The 17,027-nt window shown below is 35.2% G+C and overlaps 1 protein-coding gene across 17 annotated transcripts in view; it reads right to left on the bottom strand.

Moving 5' to 3' along the window:
* The window catches only part of DMD (dystrophin), a 1,220,482-nt gene that overhangs the window by 198,467 nt on the left and 1,004,988 nt on the right, over positions 1-17,027 (bottom strand). For 15 of the 17 annotated variants that reach the window (XM_068686720.1, XM_068686803.1, XM_068686735.1 and 12 more), the window contains one exon: positions 1,607-1,779. In XM_068686720.1, coding sequence (XP_068542821.1) covers positions 1,607-1,779 — 173 coding nt within the window. Of the gene's footprint in view, positions 1-1,606; positions 1,780-2,122; positions 2,248-17,027 lie in introns of those variants that run through there. The other 2 variants (XM_068686816.1, XM_068686808.1) reach the window with 1 other exon arrangement.

Raw genomic sequence — 17,027 nt, 5'->3', positions numbered from 1 at the left:
TGGCTTCTCTTGACATCTACGATACACTTTACCTATCTGAAATGAACCAGACTGAGAAAAGAATGCCTACCCAAGCCAAGGGTAAGGATGTTTTTTTTTTCTGTTTTGGCAGTCTAAAACGTTCACTAAATAAGGAAAGTCATGTGACTGATGTCTGGGGAACATTTCAGATTTCTGCTCTTACACCTCTTTTGAGTAAACATTACTAGTCATGATGAAATCTATTCCATACTGTGTGATGAAAAGAAATAGCACCAAGCACAAGATTGAGTATAGCCTGTTCATTCAATCTGGTGGCCAGCATCATTTAACTTGAATGTCTTAGGAGCTGCAAATTGATTCTTACCCTAGTCAGTATGTTGAGCCTTTTATTGAAAGCAAGTGTTTTAGAAAAGAGTTCTGTTTCTTTGAATGTTTAATGCAATAAGTCACTGTGATATAACTAGGGTTACTACGTCTGATGATCAATGGCAGCAATATATTGAACCACAAATACTGAAGGACAGATTTAATATTTAATTACTAATATTTGGCCAACTTCCTGTTTTTCTTTTCTCAAACACCGCTGTATTTTGTCAAATTAATGGGTAACATTTATCTGAATAAATAAATCTCAGAGAGACCTTGAAATATTATATCCTTCCTTGCTCCTCAGAAACAAAAGGAGGAACGTGTCTCTCCTTCTTTAGCTACTAATATATTTTCAAACTCACATCCTTCATTTATTTTTAATGATTGATGTTATAAAGATGGCTTTTGTCATTACACAGACTGACCTCCCTCAGGGCCTGAGCTGAAAAAAGCTAATATTTCATACATTACTTTGAAAAACACTTTTTCCTTTTTGCCTTTTTCTGCCTCTTTTGCCTCTGAACTACCACCAACACACAGCAAGTGAGCAAATGAAAAAAATGCCCGAGACTGAATGCAATGGAGCCGGGCTGTCTATTGTGCAAGACGTATTTCTGAAGAAAAGTTTTCTTGATAGTTTCTTTTGAAATCTTCAGCCCACTGAAGCCTGTATGTCTACTTCATCATTTGTAACATTACCATTTATTATATTTTTTCTTGCAGGGAGAAGTTTTTCCTTTTACAATACTACCTATTGATTTCCTTTTACCCCTGGATTTTATTTGATAATTCTGTCCACTTCCCCGATAAAAGCCAAAATTGTAAATAACGTCTTCTCATTTGCAAGACTATTCTTAGTTCTGCACTGGAAATGGGAGCCTCAGAAATAAAGCTTATCATAAATATAGGTTGTCTAATCATTTTCTTTCATGACTCAATGATAAGTCATAACCAACTCTAAGAACTCTACATTTAGAGGGGGTACACTTTCTGTTTAAACATGTTAATCTTTCCTTTTGTAATTACAAAACCTCATCATATGTCTCAAATCCTAATCTCCTACTATCATTTTCACACCAGAAAAAACCCTCTGATAATTCTTACAAAGTTAAGCCAGCATTCAAAACAGCACAATTCACTTAAAAATGGGTGGAAATAATGCTGTCAGAAATAAGCTCACACTCTTCTACTGGTAGAAGACAGATGGAGTGTCTTACACACCAGATGTAGGCTTTCGCTTACATTCATGTCCTACCTAATGTTTAGAGATTTCTTCCTAAGCTCACTCCATCTGAAGTTCATGTTATCCAGACGTCTCTGCAACAGGACGGCATCCTCAGAGCCTTCTAGAGATCTTAGTATTTTCTGCCCATTTTCATCCAGGTTGTGGAAGATGTCAGTATGAGTATCGATTTCTGCCTGTAGATCCTATGGAATTAATAGAAAACAACACGTGTGATTTCTTACATAATTATAGAAACTTTCACTTCTCAAAAGAGCGGAAAAATCCACAGTCCAACACAGGGTTAGCACAGATTTCAGTTACTCCCTTCATGGCAATATTGTGTACTATACACACAATCACCTTTTGTTTTTGCATGAATCCATTGAATAAGGATTGTATTTCCATATGGAAACTAGTGAACAAATTTAGAAAGCTGAAGTCTAGCTTTAGAGCAGCAACAAATTAAGGACAAGATATATTTACTGTGCTGACAAGGAAAACAAACAAACAATAAACAACCCCCCTGGGATTTCAGGTAAATCTGACCTTCACGTGATAGGTCTTCCTATGCAACATTTTCAGCTTGAGCTGGGGACTGCAGCACCGCTCCTGCTGCATGGCAATTCCAAGAAATCTGCGCGTCTGCAGCAGCAGAGCTTTAAAATGCCAAGTTCCCTTACATTCTGTTGACAGAACACATTTCAGATCACAGGCCTCAACAGTCAATAGCAATAAACAGCCACTTTGTGCTGTACCAAAACACTGGTCAGGGCCATGGCTGTAGGAGGGCCTGAGAATAGCAAGGACCCAGAATATGCAACCAGCAGCTTATGTTGAACAGCCAGCTCTTCTTATCACTTTGTAACTGCAGGCCAGCTCTCCATTTTAAATTCATTTCCCCCCCTCATTTTTAGCAAGGCTGCTTCTGCCAAGAGAACATTCCTTCGAGAGCTGCCTGGTACCAGCATTCCTGCCTGCCCACGCGCTGAATGGAGCCTTTGTGCACGGGCTGCCCTGCTCCAAGACGCTGCATGCTGCAGCCCCGCGAGGTCACAGATTCACCCTCAGAGAGCAGCAGCTGAAACAAGCTCTTTAAACTAAGAGAAAATAATAATAAATTTAAACACACACATACACAAGCGCACACGTAGTTAACCACATTTGCACAAAATCATTTCTGCTTTAAAACTAAGTGCACCAAGTGAATAAAGCTCTTCATTTTCTCATGGGATGCTTGGGCACTAAGAGTTCTGGTTGTCGTTTCTTGCTGCCTGAAATGGGAGTACTGGGGATGAAACACAAAAGGGGAAATTGCTGATGGCATTTGTGGGCAAGACCCAAAGCTAACTGAACATCACAGATGGTCCCCAATGGAAACTTGTTGTAGGTTGCTTTAGAAAAACGACTTTGAAGGAAGGAAGCACGCAGCTTGCCTACTTGGTGTGTTCCTAATTGAAATGGTTTGGTTGGATTTTTAAAGTGCAGTGTTAGCAACGCTGAATCATAAGTAGGTTGTCCTTGTTCAGCTACTGCTATTCCAAGTGTCATTTGTTGTACTTTGCTGGATACCTATTTCATGCACAGCAACGACTAGCACTGTATTTGGAGCAATTTCAAGGAAGGCTATGAATGTCTGTGTTACAGTGTAGGAGTACTTATCCAAATACTTATCTATGTTCACTCTAGCAGTAAAATAGGAATGACTTTGGAATACATCAGAAGTAATTCAGCAGAATGTAATTGTATTATAAATATAGTATTTATTGATTGATGTTAAATACTCACAGAAATGAAGCCATTTTCTTAGCACAGGCACTAGTTGTGGCTACTGCAGTTCTAATCTAAGAATTGGAATTTCATCACCTGACCTGACACACAGGCTAGGAATTTTGAGAGAGTAAGAATTAATAATCCTGTAGGAGCCAATGTAATTCAGCTACCTATTTTAAAATAGAATAATTCATTCTATCTTTCAGACAGAAGAGAGAGAGAATGCTTTTAACATAGCTATAAACTGGGGGAAAGCAAGACTCAACAGAAAAGACAAAGAATTCATATGGTTCTTCTAAATAGGCAGAAAAACATATTTTTGTCAGTCAGGAGGTATTTAAAAATGCTAGGGACTTTAGAGAAAGACAGTGGAGAATTGCATAGTCGATAAACATATAAATATATATAAACACATACACAATCCTATCCTCAACAAATATATAAAAGTTCTATGCCAGAGTCTTAGATTATAAAAGCAAACAGAATTTTCCAGAATTGTTCCTTTTTGAATTTAAACATATGTTTCAGAGAAGCAACCTACTCTGATTTTTAAAAATGCTATTATTAAGGTACATAAATGCATAAGATATTAAAGGTATGAATACCATCACTTGAAAATCTGTACTTCATTTCAAGTCTGAATGTTGATAGCTTCAGTTTCCAGCAGCTATATTTTATTTATGTTTGCTTGACTGAAGAGTACTTTATTAATAAATTTCATTCTCTTCGTGTATGTATTTGGAGATTTTAAATCAGTCCTGAGGTTACGTACCATAAAACTGAGGTAAATAGCCAAAATAATATAAGAAAGGAGAAAGTTCACATTAAAAAAGTAAATAAATAAAATAAAATCACTTTTAATATCTATATACTTCTGAGGTCCTTCCAAATTTCAAAATAAATAATTCTATTGCTGTATGAAAGAATTATCATATTTTTACCTGTTGCAAAAAATTCTTAGTTTGTAGGGTGGTGATGAAATTAGCTTTCTCTTCCTCAGCAAGAACAACATGAAATATGTACATCAAATAACTATTCACAGTAGGAACCTGTCAAATCAGGGCCCTATTGGTACTTTATCACACTCAAAGTACTTTATAACAGAAAAGTAAAAATAAATGCACTTACACACTTTTTTTTTGCCTTTAGAAAAACTCTCTTATAGTCTTGACATTGTGCTTTTCTCCCCACACATAGATGATATTTCTGGTAATAAAATCAAGCCTATTCTTTTTATTTAAGAATGTTACAGAGTACTACAGTCAAACCAGACAGTTAGTTAAATGGGTAACATGAAAACTGAAGTACTCTTATCAGAAGCTAGTATTCAGGATCTTAGTCCAAATTCTCTATGTAAACTACACATCTTCTAATAATCCTAAAAATAGTTCACTCCATCTATACAGGTAACATAAAGAAACAATAAGAGGTATTCACTCCATTTTGATTGGTGTATTTCAGATCCTTTCTTTGTGACTCCTTCTTGTCCCAAGAGAAGCAGAGTGCATGTAAGAGAAAGATCTATAAATGTTTTATTTGTTTTCTGAAATAAATAATTTCCATGGTTCAAAAATAGAAGTGAAAGATCAATATGAAGTAGATTCTTTTTCTTGACAAGAATAAAACAGGAGGATGTACTTCATCTTATAAATTGCTATTTGCAAAAGTCATTACACATCATACTAAGAAGCATCGAATATAGACTAAATATAGACTATTTATTGCATTTCATCTTTTCCATTATGTTCAAGGACACATAGGAACTGCAAAGGATGAAAATCAATCCTGGTATAATTCTTCTGAGTTACTGTTGGACTTAAGTTGTCTCTGTACACTGCTTTTTTGTTGTAGTGGTTATTACTGGTGTTATGTAGAAACACATTCTCTTGAAGAAGGTAGAAAAATAAAATACAAATAACAACAAAACCAAAACATTGGCTATGGTAACTACTGATGAGTAATGATTATTAGCCTAAGTTAATTTTCAAACTTTACACTTTTTATTTTTTTAAAGGTGACAAAGAGTGAACTACTTATAAAGAATTGCATCCCTTGCAATGACAGATTTGCCTAAGAATTCCAGAGTGAAATTCTCCTTTATTAAGACAAATGATAGTTAGATGATAAAGTGTATTGTAAGACTTGTTCATCAAAACCTGGTTGAATAGCTATTATAGGTTTCTACACATTTAAAAATGTGCATTCACTTTATTATACTATATAGACTAAGTCTATATAGTATTTATGCTTCTCAGTAATCCTGTTCAGTCCATACAGAATACAATTTTATATCAAAGGTTAGAATACTTCGTAAATGGCACAATGGCCACCTTAATTTCTATATTATTCCTCATTATTGAACAACACTTGAAACTCATCAAAGTCATTTGAAAGTCATCAAATACTCAGTAACACAGAACTAAGAATGATAATCCCTATGATAATACCACATAGCAGATATAATCCTTTAAGAATTCAAAAAGATGGGTTATTTTATCAGAAATAATTAACAAGCTAGTGTAAAAATCCTTCATATCCCATATGCAATACATGGGAATGACATATGGAGGACATGACACATGGCAAATCTGACATTATTTTGGCAATAAATCAGAGAGGAATTTGTAGGCTGGAAGTAAAATTAAGTCCCAGAAAAAAAATAATTAGTTACATTAGTTGGACTATACATGAGTCAGACTATGACATGGAAATTAATGTAGTGCAGCTGACAAAACATTTATCTTTTACAAAAGGTAGAAACAAAATTAATTATGTAATAATTTAAAGAAATTAAAGCACTTAAATCCTCCTGTACAAACTCAGCTTTGTCCTTGGAATTGTTCTTTTCATTTCTAATAAAGCATTTTACATTTTCTAGTTACCATAAAGTTACTAATAAAATAAATGGGATTAATTAAGAAGTCTCAGAAAATTAAAGACAGTACCATCTGATTAAAGGAAATCAGTATAGAAGAAGAAAATTTGTCTTTACTATCAATAATTAAAAAACTAAAGTCAGTCTGCATAGTTACATACGTGTACTCAAAACATCAGCAATTCAGACCTGAGTGGCTATACATTCCTCAAAAACACTATACTGCATGGTACTAAGGTTCTACAATACTAATATCTAAATAGTTAGAAAAACTACCCAAAAATTACTGAAACAAAATCCTAGACCTATATAATTCTACTCCAGCTGTGTAGTTAGCCAAATTAATCAACTTCTTTATACTGTTGAATATTTTATATTTTCCCAGAATAACTTCTGGGAAAAAATATAATAATTTTAAAATAGCATAAAATAGTGGCATATTTACATAAGCTTACATAAATATACATAAAGCATAGGAACTAGAGGGAATGTCTATTTTGCAAGCCTGTGCAACACAGTTTATGTACCTTAGTGATGAGATACCAGCTTATACATCGTACTTGCTTTTATTTAGCTAAATGTCTAAGCTGCTGGAAATCTTCACTTTTGCCTGAAACACTAAACTTGTTATGAGGGTTCAGAGAGTTTGACATATTTTTTTTTTCAACACCCTTACAGACTCCAGGATCTTTTGGAGGTGCAAAGACCCATGCATATGGCACCTCTATCAGGATCAGGGATTATTCTTTTGTCTGCTAGAAAAAGGAACAATTTTGAGGGTTATGTAGTTCTAGTGATGTTGAATTAATGGCTACAGAACAGGAAATCCAATGCATTTTTAAACACAAGAGGTAGAACTCAGTGCAAGATGCACTTGATCTATTTCCTGTGTTCCCTGCAAGAGTAAGTCAGTTTGCACCATTCTTTATGACCGTCTTTCCTTGTGAGCTAGTCATTACCTTGAAAGTGTATTTGAACAGGGAGAAGAAAAAGAAAAAGTCACTTCTTCTAGGTTGGAAACACTGTCTTTTAGATTAATACTGGAACATAATTCTGAAATATTTCTTCTGCTTTAGAAGACACTACTGGTCCAACTGGAGTAACTGCTTTTAAATGTAATAGTTCTTCTCAGACCCAGTTATCCTTTTCTTCCTTCCTTCCTTTCTTTTGGAGCTGTAGATCAAAATACAACTAATCTGGGTAAGAATTTGGGGACTATATAGTTCCTGAACAATCTAACAGTGAGAATCCAACAGCGATAAACATAATTTTTTGCTACTACATAAGCCACCTGAACTAACACAGCCAAGATAAGGAATGTAGTGGGAAAAAAGCTCTTAATCTCTCCATCGAGCTTTTAAACTGTTCACTTTCCCAGACCATAAACAGAACTTTTATTGGGTCTTAGAATGGGAGTGCTTACTGAGCAATTTACATAATGATAAAAAGTTCTCAAATTAGATTTAAAATGTAATTAAAGGGTAGACTTATTGAGTTAAAAGCATTGTTGTGAAATGGCTATACATCATCATGCCATGAAGCCTCCTATTCAGCTAGCCTATGGCATGACCCCAATTCCAGTCTGGTATGATTACATCTCTGAGTTTCATGCTAATGACTTGATTAAAAAGAAAGATAAAAAGGTCTTTCTCTATTGGGAAGATAAGCTTATGAATATCATTAAGGCAATTCTAGGTTCCCAACACAATTTTCAAGATAACAAAGGGTAAGAGCTAGTCCTCAAACAGAGAGGCAAATGTTGATGGGTGGAAGCTAAAAGGATAATTTTGCCCCACAGAAGATAATTTGTGTAAGTTGCAGCTATCACTGTTATGGTTTTAAATTCAATGTGTCAAAAATGTAAGAAAGGAACAAAATTCACATTTGAAAACTTTCACCTAAAAGAAGATAAAAAAGCTTTCTTTAGCAAATTTAGCCTTGTCTTCATAAATAAATAAATAAATAATCTTTATGATCAGGCACAAACAACTTTCAATTTAGGTTACATTCAGGTGATTGAAACAGATTAAATGGAACATTCCAGGATATAGCTGTCTTAAAGACAGTGTGAGCTTGGTGTGGGCTTCTTAATATCATTAACAGTGAGCTACCTTAGCTATGGAGTAGTAGTTTTAAGAACAACAACAAAATCATGTGAACATACTTAAGCTTTAATTATGCAGATCTTCTTCCACAGAACTGGCTTTTCAAACACAGTCACAAGACAGGCACAAGACCTGACATTTTTCCCTTTTCATAATGAAATGATCAAACTTTTTTTTTAATGACACCTATATCAATTAATTTGTATTCAATAATAATTAAATACATTTTATTACATAGTAGTATTTCCATGTAGTTGGGGGGAGTTTATAGATTTCTTAGTGCATTTCTGAAAGACTGAAATAAAACTGAATGACTACTTTCATTTACATTTAATGAAGATAAAAATAAATAGATAGAATAATTAATCTTTAAACACACAAAGCTATCTATATTTACAGAGTTAGTTTCACCCAGGATTTGATGCAGTCTTTGCCATTAGATTAGACAAGTATGAACTATTCTGGCAATAGTAACTTTAATGGAAAATGTTATTTTTTTTACTGTTTGTTTGTTCTTACATCTACAAGGGAAATCCTAATCAGAAAGAAATTTCATTTTAGCTTGAGATTACACCAAGGGAGAAAAATTCCTACTCACCACAAATAGGAAACACTTTTATTGTATGATGTAATTATATTTTACTATCAGATCGTATACTTAATGACCTTCAGGTAAACAAATGCAGCAAGGTAAACAAAACACATATTTTAAAGTGGGAGTTGCGAGTGTTCTGCATGCCACAAAATCAGCCACCTCTGCTGAGATGTATGGGATTAGATATCAGACTTTGAAAATCGTATTTGATGTTTGTGTGAATAGAAGGGAAATGGCATAAATATGCATGTACTTGTATATACACATACACATAATTTTCTGAAAAGTAAAAACCATTAGGCCCATTACAAACTAACACAGTTTTTCAGATTTCAGAAAGTAGTCTACTCCCAACAAATATTCTGGTCCTGACCCTAGTACTTCAGTGAATGTCTGATTCCATTACACCTGCACATTCTGTCAGCACACTCACCCTGTCAATCCTTTTCTTTTCTTTTCTTTTCTTTTCTTTTCTTTTCTTTTCTTTTCTTTTCTTTTCTTTTCTTTTCTTTTCTTTTCTTTTCTTTTCTTTTCTTTTCTTTTCTTTTCTTTTCTTTTCTTTTCTTTTCTTTTCTTTTCTTTTCTTTTCTTTTCTTTTCTTTTCTTTTCTTTTCTTTTCTTTTCTTTTCTTCTCTTTTCTTTTCTTTTCTTTTCTTTTCTTTTCTTTTCTTTTCTTTCTCCTCTCCCTTTCTTTTTTCTTTTTTTTTTTTTCCCCAGCAAAATAATTATGTTGCTACTTTCAGCATGTCTAATTTTGCCCTCTCTCCATTTGCGAGAGATGAAACAGTAGCAGCACAAAGGCAGCAATATCCTCTGCAGGAACATTTACTTCCACTCAGTTATTCAGGCAAGGTTTGAAAGTCCTGCTGGATAATTTGGAGAGCATCTACCTCTATTAGTTCCACTGACAACTCAGTGCTTCCAATTAATACTGATTTTCTCTTACGACAAGCAGCCAGAAAGGCTGAACTGCACTACTGTCTCAAAGCCTGAAGAAAAACATCTTAGAAAGAAAAAAGAAAAAGGTTTACTTCTCTGTCACAAACCTGTACTGAAATATACCTTAGATTTGCTAATTATATATGACCATTCCTAGAAGAATTACTTGTATGTACAAACCATCTTCAAAACTTCACAGAAAAGTGTCTAAGATTTCAATGCACCAACATGTATTTTGACATTTCATGTTACCACCGACAGAATTCCAGATACACTTTCACCCCTCCTCTAATACAAAGACATAAAAAATCCTCTTCCAAACCCTTTTAAAATGACAGTTTTGTCCTACACATCATCCTAATTCCTTTTGTCACAAATACTTTTTGCAATCTTTCTTCTTTTCAAGATAAATTCTGGTATTTCACTTTTTTTGTTGGTAATATTTTGATGCCTGAAGAAAAAATATGATTTCTATAGCATGATGTTCCATTAATTGAAACAACATAAATTGTTATTAGAATTGTAAAGAGAACAGAACACAAAGCAAAAACTAGAGGCCTCATTATGCATTATGAAAACCGGTTCAGAACAACAAATTTAACAGTTTTAGGGTTCCTTTAAAAGTTAGCATTGTTCCAAAGATAATGAGATTTCAATCAAGAATGTATACAATTTCAGGTGTTACTCTCTTCTGAGGTGCAAGACCTGCTGCAGTTAACTGTTCTTAATCAAGGCCAGGTTAAGTGGGATCTGGGGTGGGGGGAGAATGCTGAGAAAGCTCCAGTACTCTGCATTTATTTGTGTCAAATCCTCCCTATATGAGGTGTCCTGGGGCAGGCTCAGGGAAGACAAAAACCTGGGGAGCAGAATGGCAAAAGTACACTTAATCTCAATTTTCAGTGGGAATACAGACCATGCTAGCATGGCCTCAGGTCTTCCGACCGTCTAGGTTTTAAGCAAGTGATGTCAGAAAAGTTACCACAGAGAAAATGCCCTGAGGCAGTCAAGTGTTAGCAAACTTATTTCAGTCCTTGGATGTCAGATTTTCATGTCACCACAGAACAGAAGTCACCGAGTGCTGGGCAGTTCACCCTCTAACAATGAACGTGAGCTGGGTTTAGACTGCCGTGAGACACATTAGGTTTATCTTCCTGATGACATGCCTGATACAACAGCAACCCTGCAAAGTAGGAGGGGGTGCCGAAGGTTCAGACATTTGGTGAGGAGCCAACATGCCAAAGCCGGTGAGGAGCCAACAGGCCATCTGTGAGATTATGGCACCTCTCTGTGGGAGTGAAGCTCCCTGCTAAATGCAACGATTGGAAGAGTTACAGAGGCTCAGGTAACCCTAAAGAGACATTGTCAAAAGGGTTGATGTGGTGCCAAAAGCCATTGACGAATGTACCAGGGTGGACGCAAAAAGGAGCTGCAGTCACCTGCAGCCCACTGTAGGTCTTGGGTGGACACGGTGCTCCAGCCTTCCCCAGTGGGCTTCTCCTTCTAACCCTCCAAATCCTCATCTCCCTGCTCATGGCAACACACTGATTACAACACCAGGACTTTCACTTTTAAACCAGTACTATGATTTTAAAATTAAAATGCACAGTATTACCTCAGGTCTAATCATTTGTTGTTACTACCTACAAACCAAGATGTTTAAGCATTCATCATGCTATTGTATTGGAATACTGCATTTGTGAGGAATTTGACATAAGAGGAAAAGTTTCATATTTATCAGTCTTCAGCTCAGAGAATTCCGAATGCTTTCAGCTCTCTCAGAGCAACCGGAACCACAGACAGATACATCCAGAAGTACGCTCTACTATGAAATGCTTCATATGATATGATGTATGTTGACTGCCTCAAAATAAGTAAATAACTAGCAAAAGCTAAGAAGCTGAAAAAAGATTTTTTCTTTTTAAAAACAAAATGACAACTTCAACTATCATATTGATTGGTGTCTCTATGGCAAAGTGAAATCACATTTTGTCCCATCCAAAAATCAAAAGCAAAGTTGAACAGGATGCGTGTATCAAGGGATCCCCTGAATAAGATTTACATTTTGAAAGCAATTATTTAGTGTTTTCTAGGATTTCCTAGCAAGATGCATTCACTGCTACAATACACACAGTCCTGGTTAAAATGACAAATATTCTTAAAATATAAGTAGTTTACCAGTAAATTTTGACATGCAGATATACTTGTTTTTTAATCTTATTTATTTTCAGAGAAATGCTATTTTGGAGCGAAAATCAGCTTCTGTTCATGATTTTCAGTTTGACAGGAAAAAAAAATAATTTGACTCACTGACTCTTATAGTCAACAACTGAAAAACAATACACTTGTTCCCTCTACCTTCTCTGCAATTCTGGTTAAATAAAAAAAAAAAAAAAAGCATTTACAATTTCATTATCATACTAAAAACAAAATGATTTTCATTTAGAGGCTGTATTGGTGAAATCATGTAACCATTTTTGTTTTGATCTACATATGAATAATCAGTTCTGAGATCTGCACATAGAGACAACCACCTAAAACCATTACTAATGCTTTTCAAGGCTTGTTTGTATTTTGATGGAGGAAAAATGAAAGCCTACCTGAATTTTGCCCAAAACAAAGACTTCTAATAGTAACAGAAAGATCACAGCCAGAGAGGCAAATATAGATACTATTACAGAAATAAAGTAGAAGTAGCTAATACATTATTTAGTTTTCTCCATCACAAACAGAAAAAAAAAAAAAAAAGGAAAAGTGAAATACGTACTTTTACAATTCACGTACAGCGTTAGTACTGAAGGAAGAACCAAGGTGGGTTTCATCAGCATACTGTAATAGAATCTAAGTAACAAATTTATAGGGAATTTAAATAACAGACTTCCACCTTAGTATCACAATTTCTTTAAACTTAAAAAAGAAGTTGGGGTTTAGGCATGTTCTCAGATGTCAGAGTACCCTCTTGCCAGAAAGTCAATATACTAGGTAGATCTTAAATATGGTAGGAATGTCATATGCTCTTAATTTTCTGTGGAGATCAAATATGACATCTTCTCCTGCTGTCACTCCAAAGTATGCCATCCGTGGCCAAGTTTATACCCCAGAATTGCTTTTATAGCTCTTTGGTCAAGATTACTTTTCAAATATCACCTCACAAAGACACTCTTTGGGTACAAACCTATATCCAGAAGGTTGTTTTTCCTTTCTTTTTCTTTTTCTTTTTTTTCTTTTAATGTGTTGCCCTCATTAGTCTTGACAAGGTGCTAAATATGACACAAACATGTGGCTGATGGTTTATGAACTGGTGATCTCATTTCAATTTCTGAGAAAGTACATACCTAAAGTACTACAGATTCATAAAATTTACGAAAACATGCAGAAAAGGGACTCAAGTATATTAGAAAACTGAAGACTTTGCTCAAACATATGGTCTAGTCACATTTGTAATACCTCTGCAGGTTGAAAAAGTCGTGCTGAGGAACACATCAGGCAAACTTGGAAGAGCTGATGTCAAAACCAATGTATTACATTGTAACAAAAAGGATCTGGTTATCAGTTCATTATTCAAAGTAAATGCTAACAACTAATTAAGAGGGGAAGTAATAATAATTTAAATGGAAAAAAATTGAAGGTTAAAAAGCAATTATTATTGATACCCGGTTTGTCATACTTGTTTTACTCCCACTTTCTTATATAACAGACACTTCTGAAGAGTGTTCGTGTAACATACCCAAATATACTGCTTTTGTATGGACATTGTTAAGAATGGGTAAGAGAAGCATTATATGCTGAGTTAAAACCAAGGAACTCCCAGCCAAGGAAAGGGGCAGGACTGCAGCCATCTGAAATGGATGCTCACAGATTCTCAGAATTCATAAGAATGCAGCCATAATAATAAATAATAATACAAAAATTCAATTTCATTCTAAAAAAATACTCTTTGTTCATACACACCTATTAGTTATCACATCTATCTGTATCAAACTCAAAGAAGGTGCATCATTATTGCCAAAAGATAACTTTGGACATAACAGAATTGCTCTTCTTCTTATACACCTAGTTTTCTTTGCATTCTCTGCAGAGAAGATGAGTAGCATCTCTGATATTTACTTTTTTTTTTTTCAAATGTAGAATAAATACAGATGAAAAAATACAGATTGCATTTAAAAACATCAAAAACAGGCACATGCGTTTTTAACAAGGACAGATCCAGATGTGCTGAACATCTTCTGCCACTTAGGATGTGCTCAGAAAGTCTCTGTAACGTGTGTTTCTATTTGTTGTCTAAACCTACAGTCTTAATGATTAATTCAATCTCCTGGCATGGATAAAATTTCACACTCTTCTTGGATGATCTGACTAAGCTTCTTTCTAAGTTAGGTACTCTTGAATATTCTTCATTTCAAAAGAAAAATATATTTACCTTCAAAATGAAAAAAATGCTATGAAGTTATAAACAAAAGGGATTTCTAGCACACAGTAAAATGGAATTTAAAATATATAAGCTGGCTGCCATGATTGAATATAAAAAGCTAAATATGTTTAACAGTTTGTGAAAGTACTGTATGAGAGGTATCTCTGTTTAAGAGTAAAAATATTCATGAAGTGATTGTGGAAAACTGATTAACTAAATCAAATGTTGCTGCTATATTGTGATTATTAGAGAGCTAGAAGTACAGCAATATGTTGACCAAACTCGTAACAAAAATTCTTATCCATTAATAATTAACCATGCTGGAGTTATAATGAAAGTATGCCTTTTTAATTTAAAAAATTTTGTTGCAACAAAAGGTAAATTAATACACACCATAAACATGTTAGGTGCAATAAATATTAGAAGAATGTGAGAGAGCACAGATTCTTCATTCAATGTCCAAATTCAAAAACCTGCCAAGTAAAAACCTAGTATACCACACAAGTCCAGAAATACCTCTGGACAGTCACTCTCACTCCTGCTGTGACATGCAGTATTAGCTAAAATTTAGAATCACAGGATCACATGGGACGTCAGAGACCTCCACATCCGATGCAGTCTTCTGCTCAAAGCATTTCCAGTGAGAGTAGGATGCTCAGGGTCTTGCCCAGATGAGCACTGAGCATCTTCAAGAATGGAGATTCCACAACAGACCCCTGCTCTAGTGTTTGATCCTCCCTTTCTCCCCCATCAGCAAAACCTCCCAAATTAAAGAAATCCTTATATCAAGTCAGAACTTCCCATGCTCTCTCTTGCTCCTGTTGCAATCCTGTCACTTTCCACCTCTGCAAAGAGTCTGCTATATCATCTCTCCAGTCAGGAAGCTGTAGACTCTGCTTCTCAGGCTGAGCAAGTGCAGCTTTCTCAGCTTCTGCTCATGTATCAAGTGCACCAGGCCCCAACAACCTTCACAGACCTGCACCAGACTCCCTCTAGCATTTCCATCTCTTGTACTGGGGAGCCTAAAACTGGACACCGCACTCCAGCCGCAGACTCAGATGTAGAACAGAGAGGTAGAATATTTTTTTCAATGAAATGCAATATATCATGTTCTGATTTGTAGAAGGCTATGTAAATTTTAACTTTCACTGATTTCAAAAGCATGTGTATATATATATATATAAAGCAAATGAGGGTTTCTCCATAAGCAGTGAAGAGTATTAGGAGATAAGGTTAACACCATGAACCTGGGTTATTGTGTAATATGAGACTGTTCATGGAGGGAGAGCTTCTACCTCTGTGTCAGGGAGTACAAGTTTCTCACAGGAACGAAATCAGAAGAAGGAGGAAATAAGCTCTCTCTTTTTTTTCTTTTTTTTTTCTTTTTTTTTTTTTTTCTTTTTCCTTTTTTTTTTCCCCCTTCCCCTTTGAAGTACCACTACTATTTTCATCAGAGAATTAAAAATATTAGTGTATGCTTTTTAATCCCAGAAGACTGTTTCCCTTCTGAACACAAAAGAAAAGCAAGAGAAACACCTGACATGTTTTGTATCTTTGAAAAAAAGCCACTATCTTATAAGAAGCAACACAAAAAATGGTCCCATAATGATTATATGCTAACATCTGCATGATCATAGGAATTCCAGGCTTCAGGTTGGGGAAGATGCAAAAAGAGAAAGAAAGCTTAAAAATCTCATATCCCAGAAGTAGTTCTGGAAGTTTTTGTACTTTGTCCTAACTCAGTGAAATGTGCATAAAATCTCCAAGAGATTTAAAAGATGGAATAGTCAAACTATGACTGAAGCAGGCACTCATAACAATGGTTGCTGTTATGCTACTCAGTGATGTTACGCTATTAAACTTGATCACTGGCCAACTCAGTAGAAGAGAATGAGGTAGTTAGTAGAAACAAAAGCTCTAAAACTTTCTGTAAGAGGCAGCTTTGTTATTTAATCTCACCTCCTTTCCCAGTGTACTATTTTTTTTCCAAATAACAGAAGAAATAGCAACCTGAAATTTAAAACTGAGAATTTGCCTGTGTTCTTCAAGCAGCTTCTATACATTTGACTTACTAATAGGAAAAATTCAAAACTCCCTTTCCACACTAGAGAGTTTCAGTAATAAACAGCCTTGCACATACAGAGCTTCATAATCTAACTGCACTGCTAAATGGAATAGTGATGTTCATTTCCCCCAGTGGAGCTCCGCATTCCCTCTGCAGTCTTGTTGAAAGCCTAAAAACCAAACAATGACATTCAAAGTTGTGTTGCCTATTACTCAGCAATTGCGCCTGTTTGCCGAGGGCACACGCGAGTGAGGACAGACATGAGTTGCTGCTTAAACAGTGTCTCAAGAGGACACAGCCTTATAAGAAAGGAAATGAAAAAAAAATAGTCTGTAGGAGAAAATTTTAGTGGCTGATGAAATAGGAAATAAGGGCAAGCCATTTACATCCTCTTTTTACATTTATATTTTACATTTACATTTACTTGCCAAAGAACGTGCTTGGCATGCAAAATTTATATTAAAGGCAATGTAAATAACAAACAATAAATTACTTGACAATTCATATATTTGCATATTGGACTGAAGAAAAAGGAACAAAGGAGCAGCTCAGGGAGGGCAAGTCTCTTCCTGAGCAAGGTATGATGAACAGGAAGTATAATGTCATCACCAGCCTTCAAATATAACTGTCCATGTGCCACAGCAACCATCTGCCAAAAGGATCTTGCTGTCACGGTTAATTCCAAGAGCCAGAC

Source organism: Anas acuta, chromosome 1, assembly GCF_963932015.1.
Source record: "Anas acuta chromosome 1, bAnaAcu1.1, whole genome shotgun sequence".
In the NCBI taxonomy this organism is placed as follows: Eukaryota; Metazoa; Chordata; class Aves; order Anseriformes; family Anatidae; genus Anas; species Anas acuta.
Note: the sequence above shows the minus strand (reverse complement) of the source record. Positions and strands in the feature narration are given on the sequence as shown.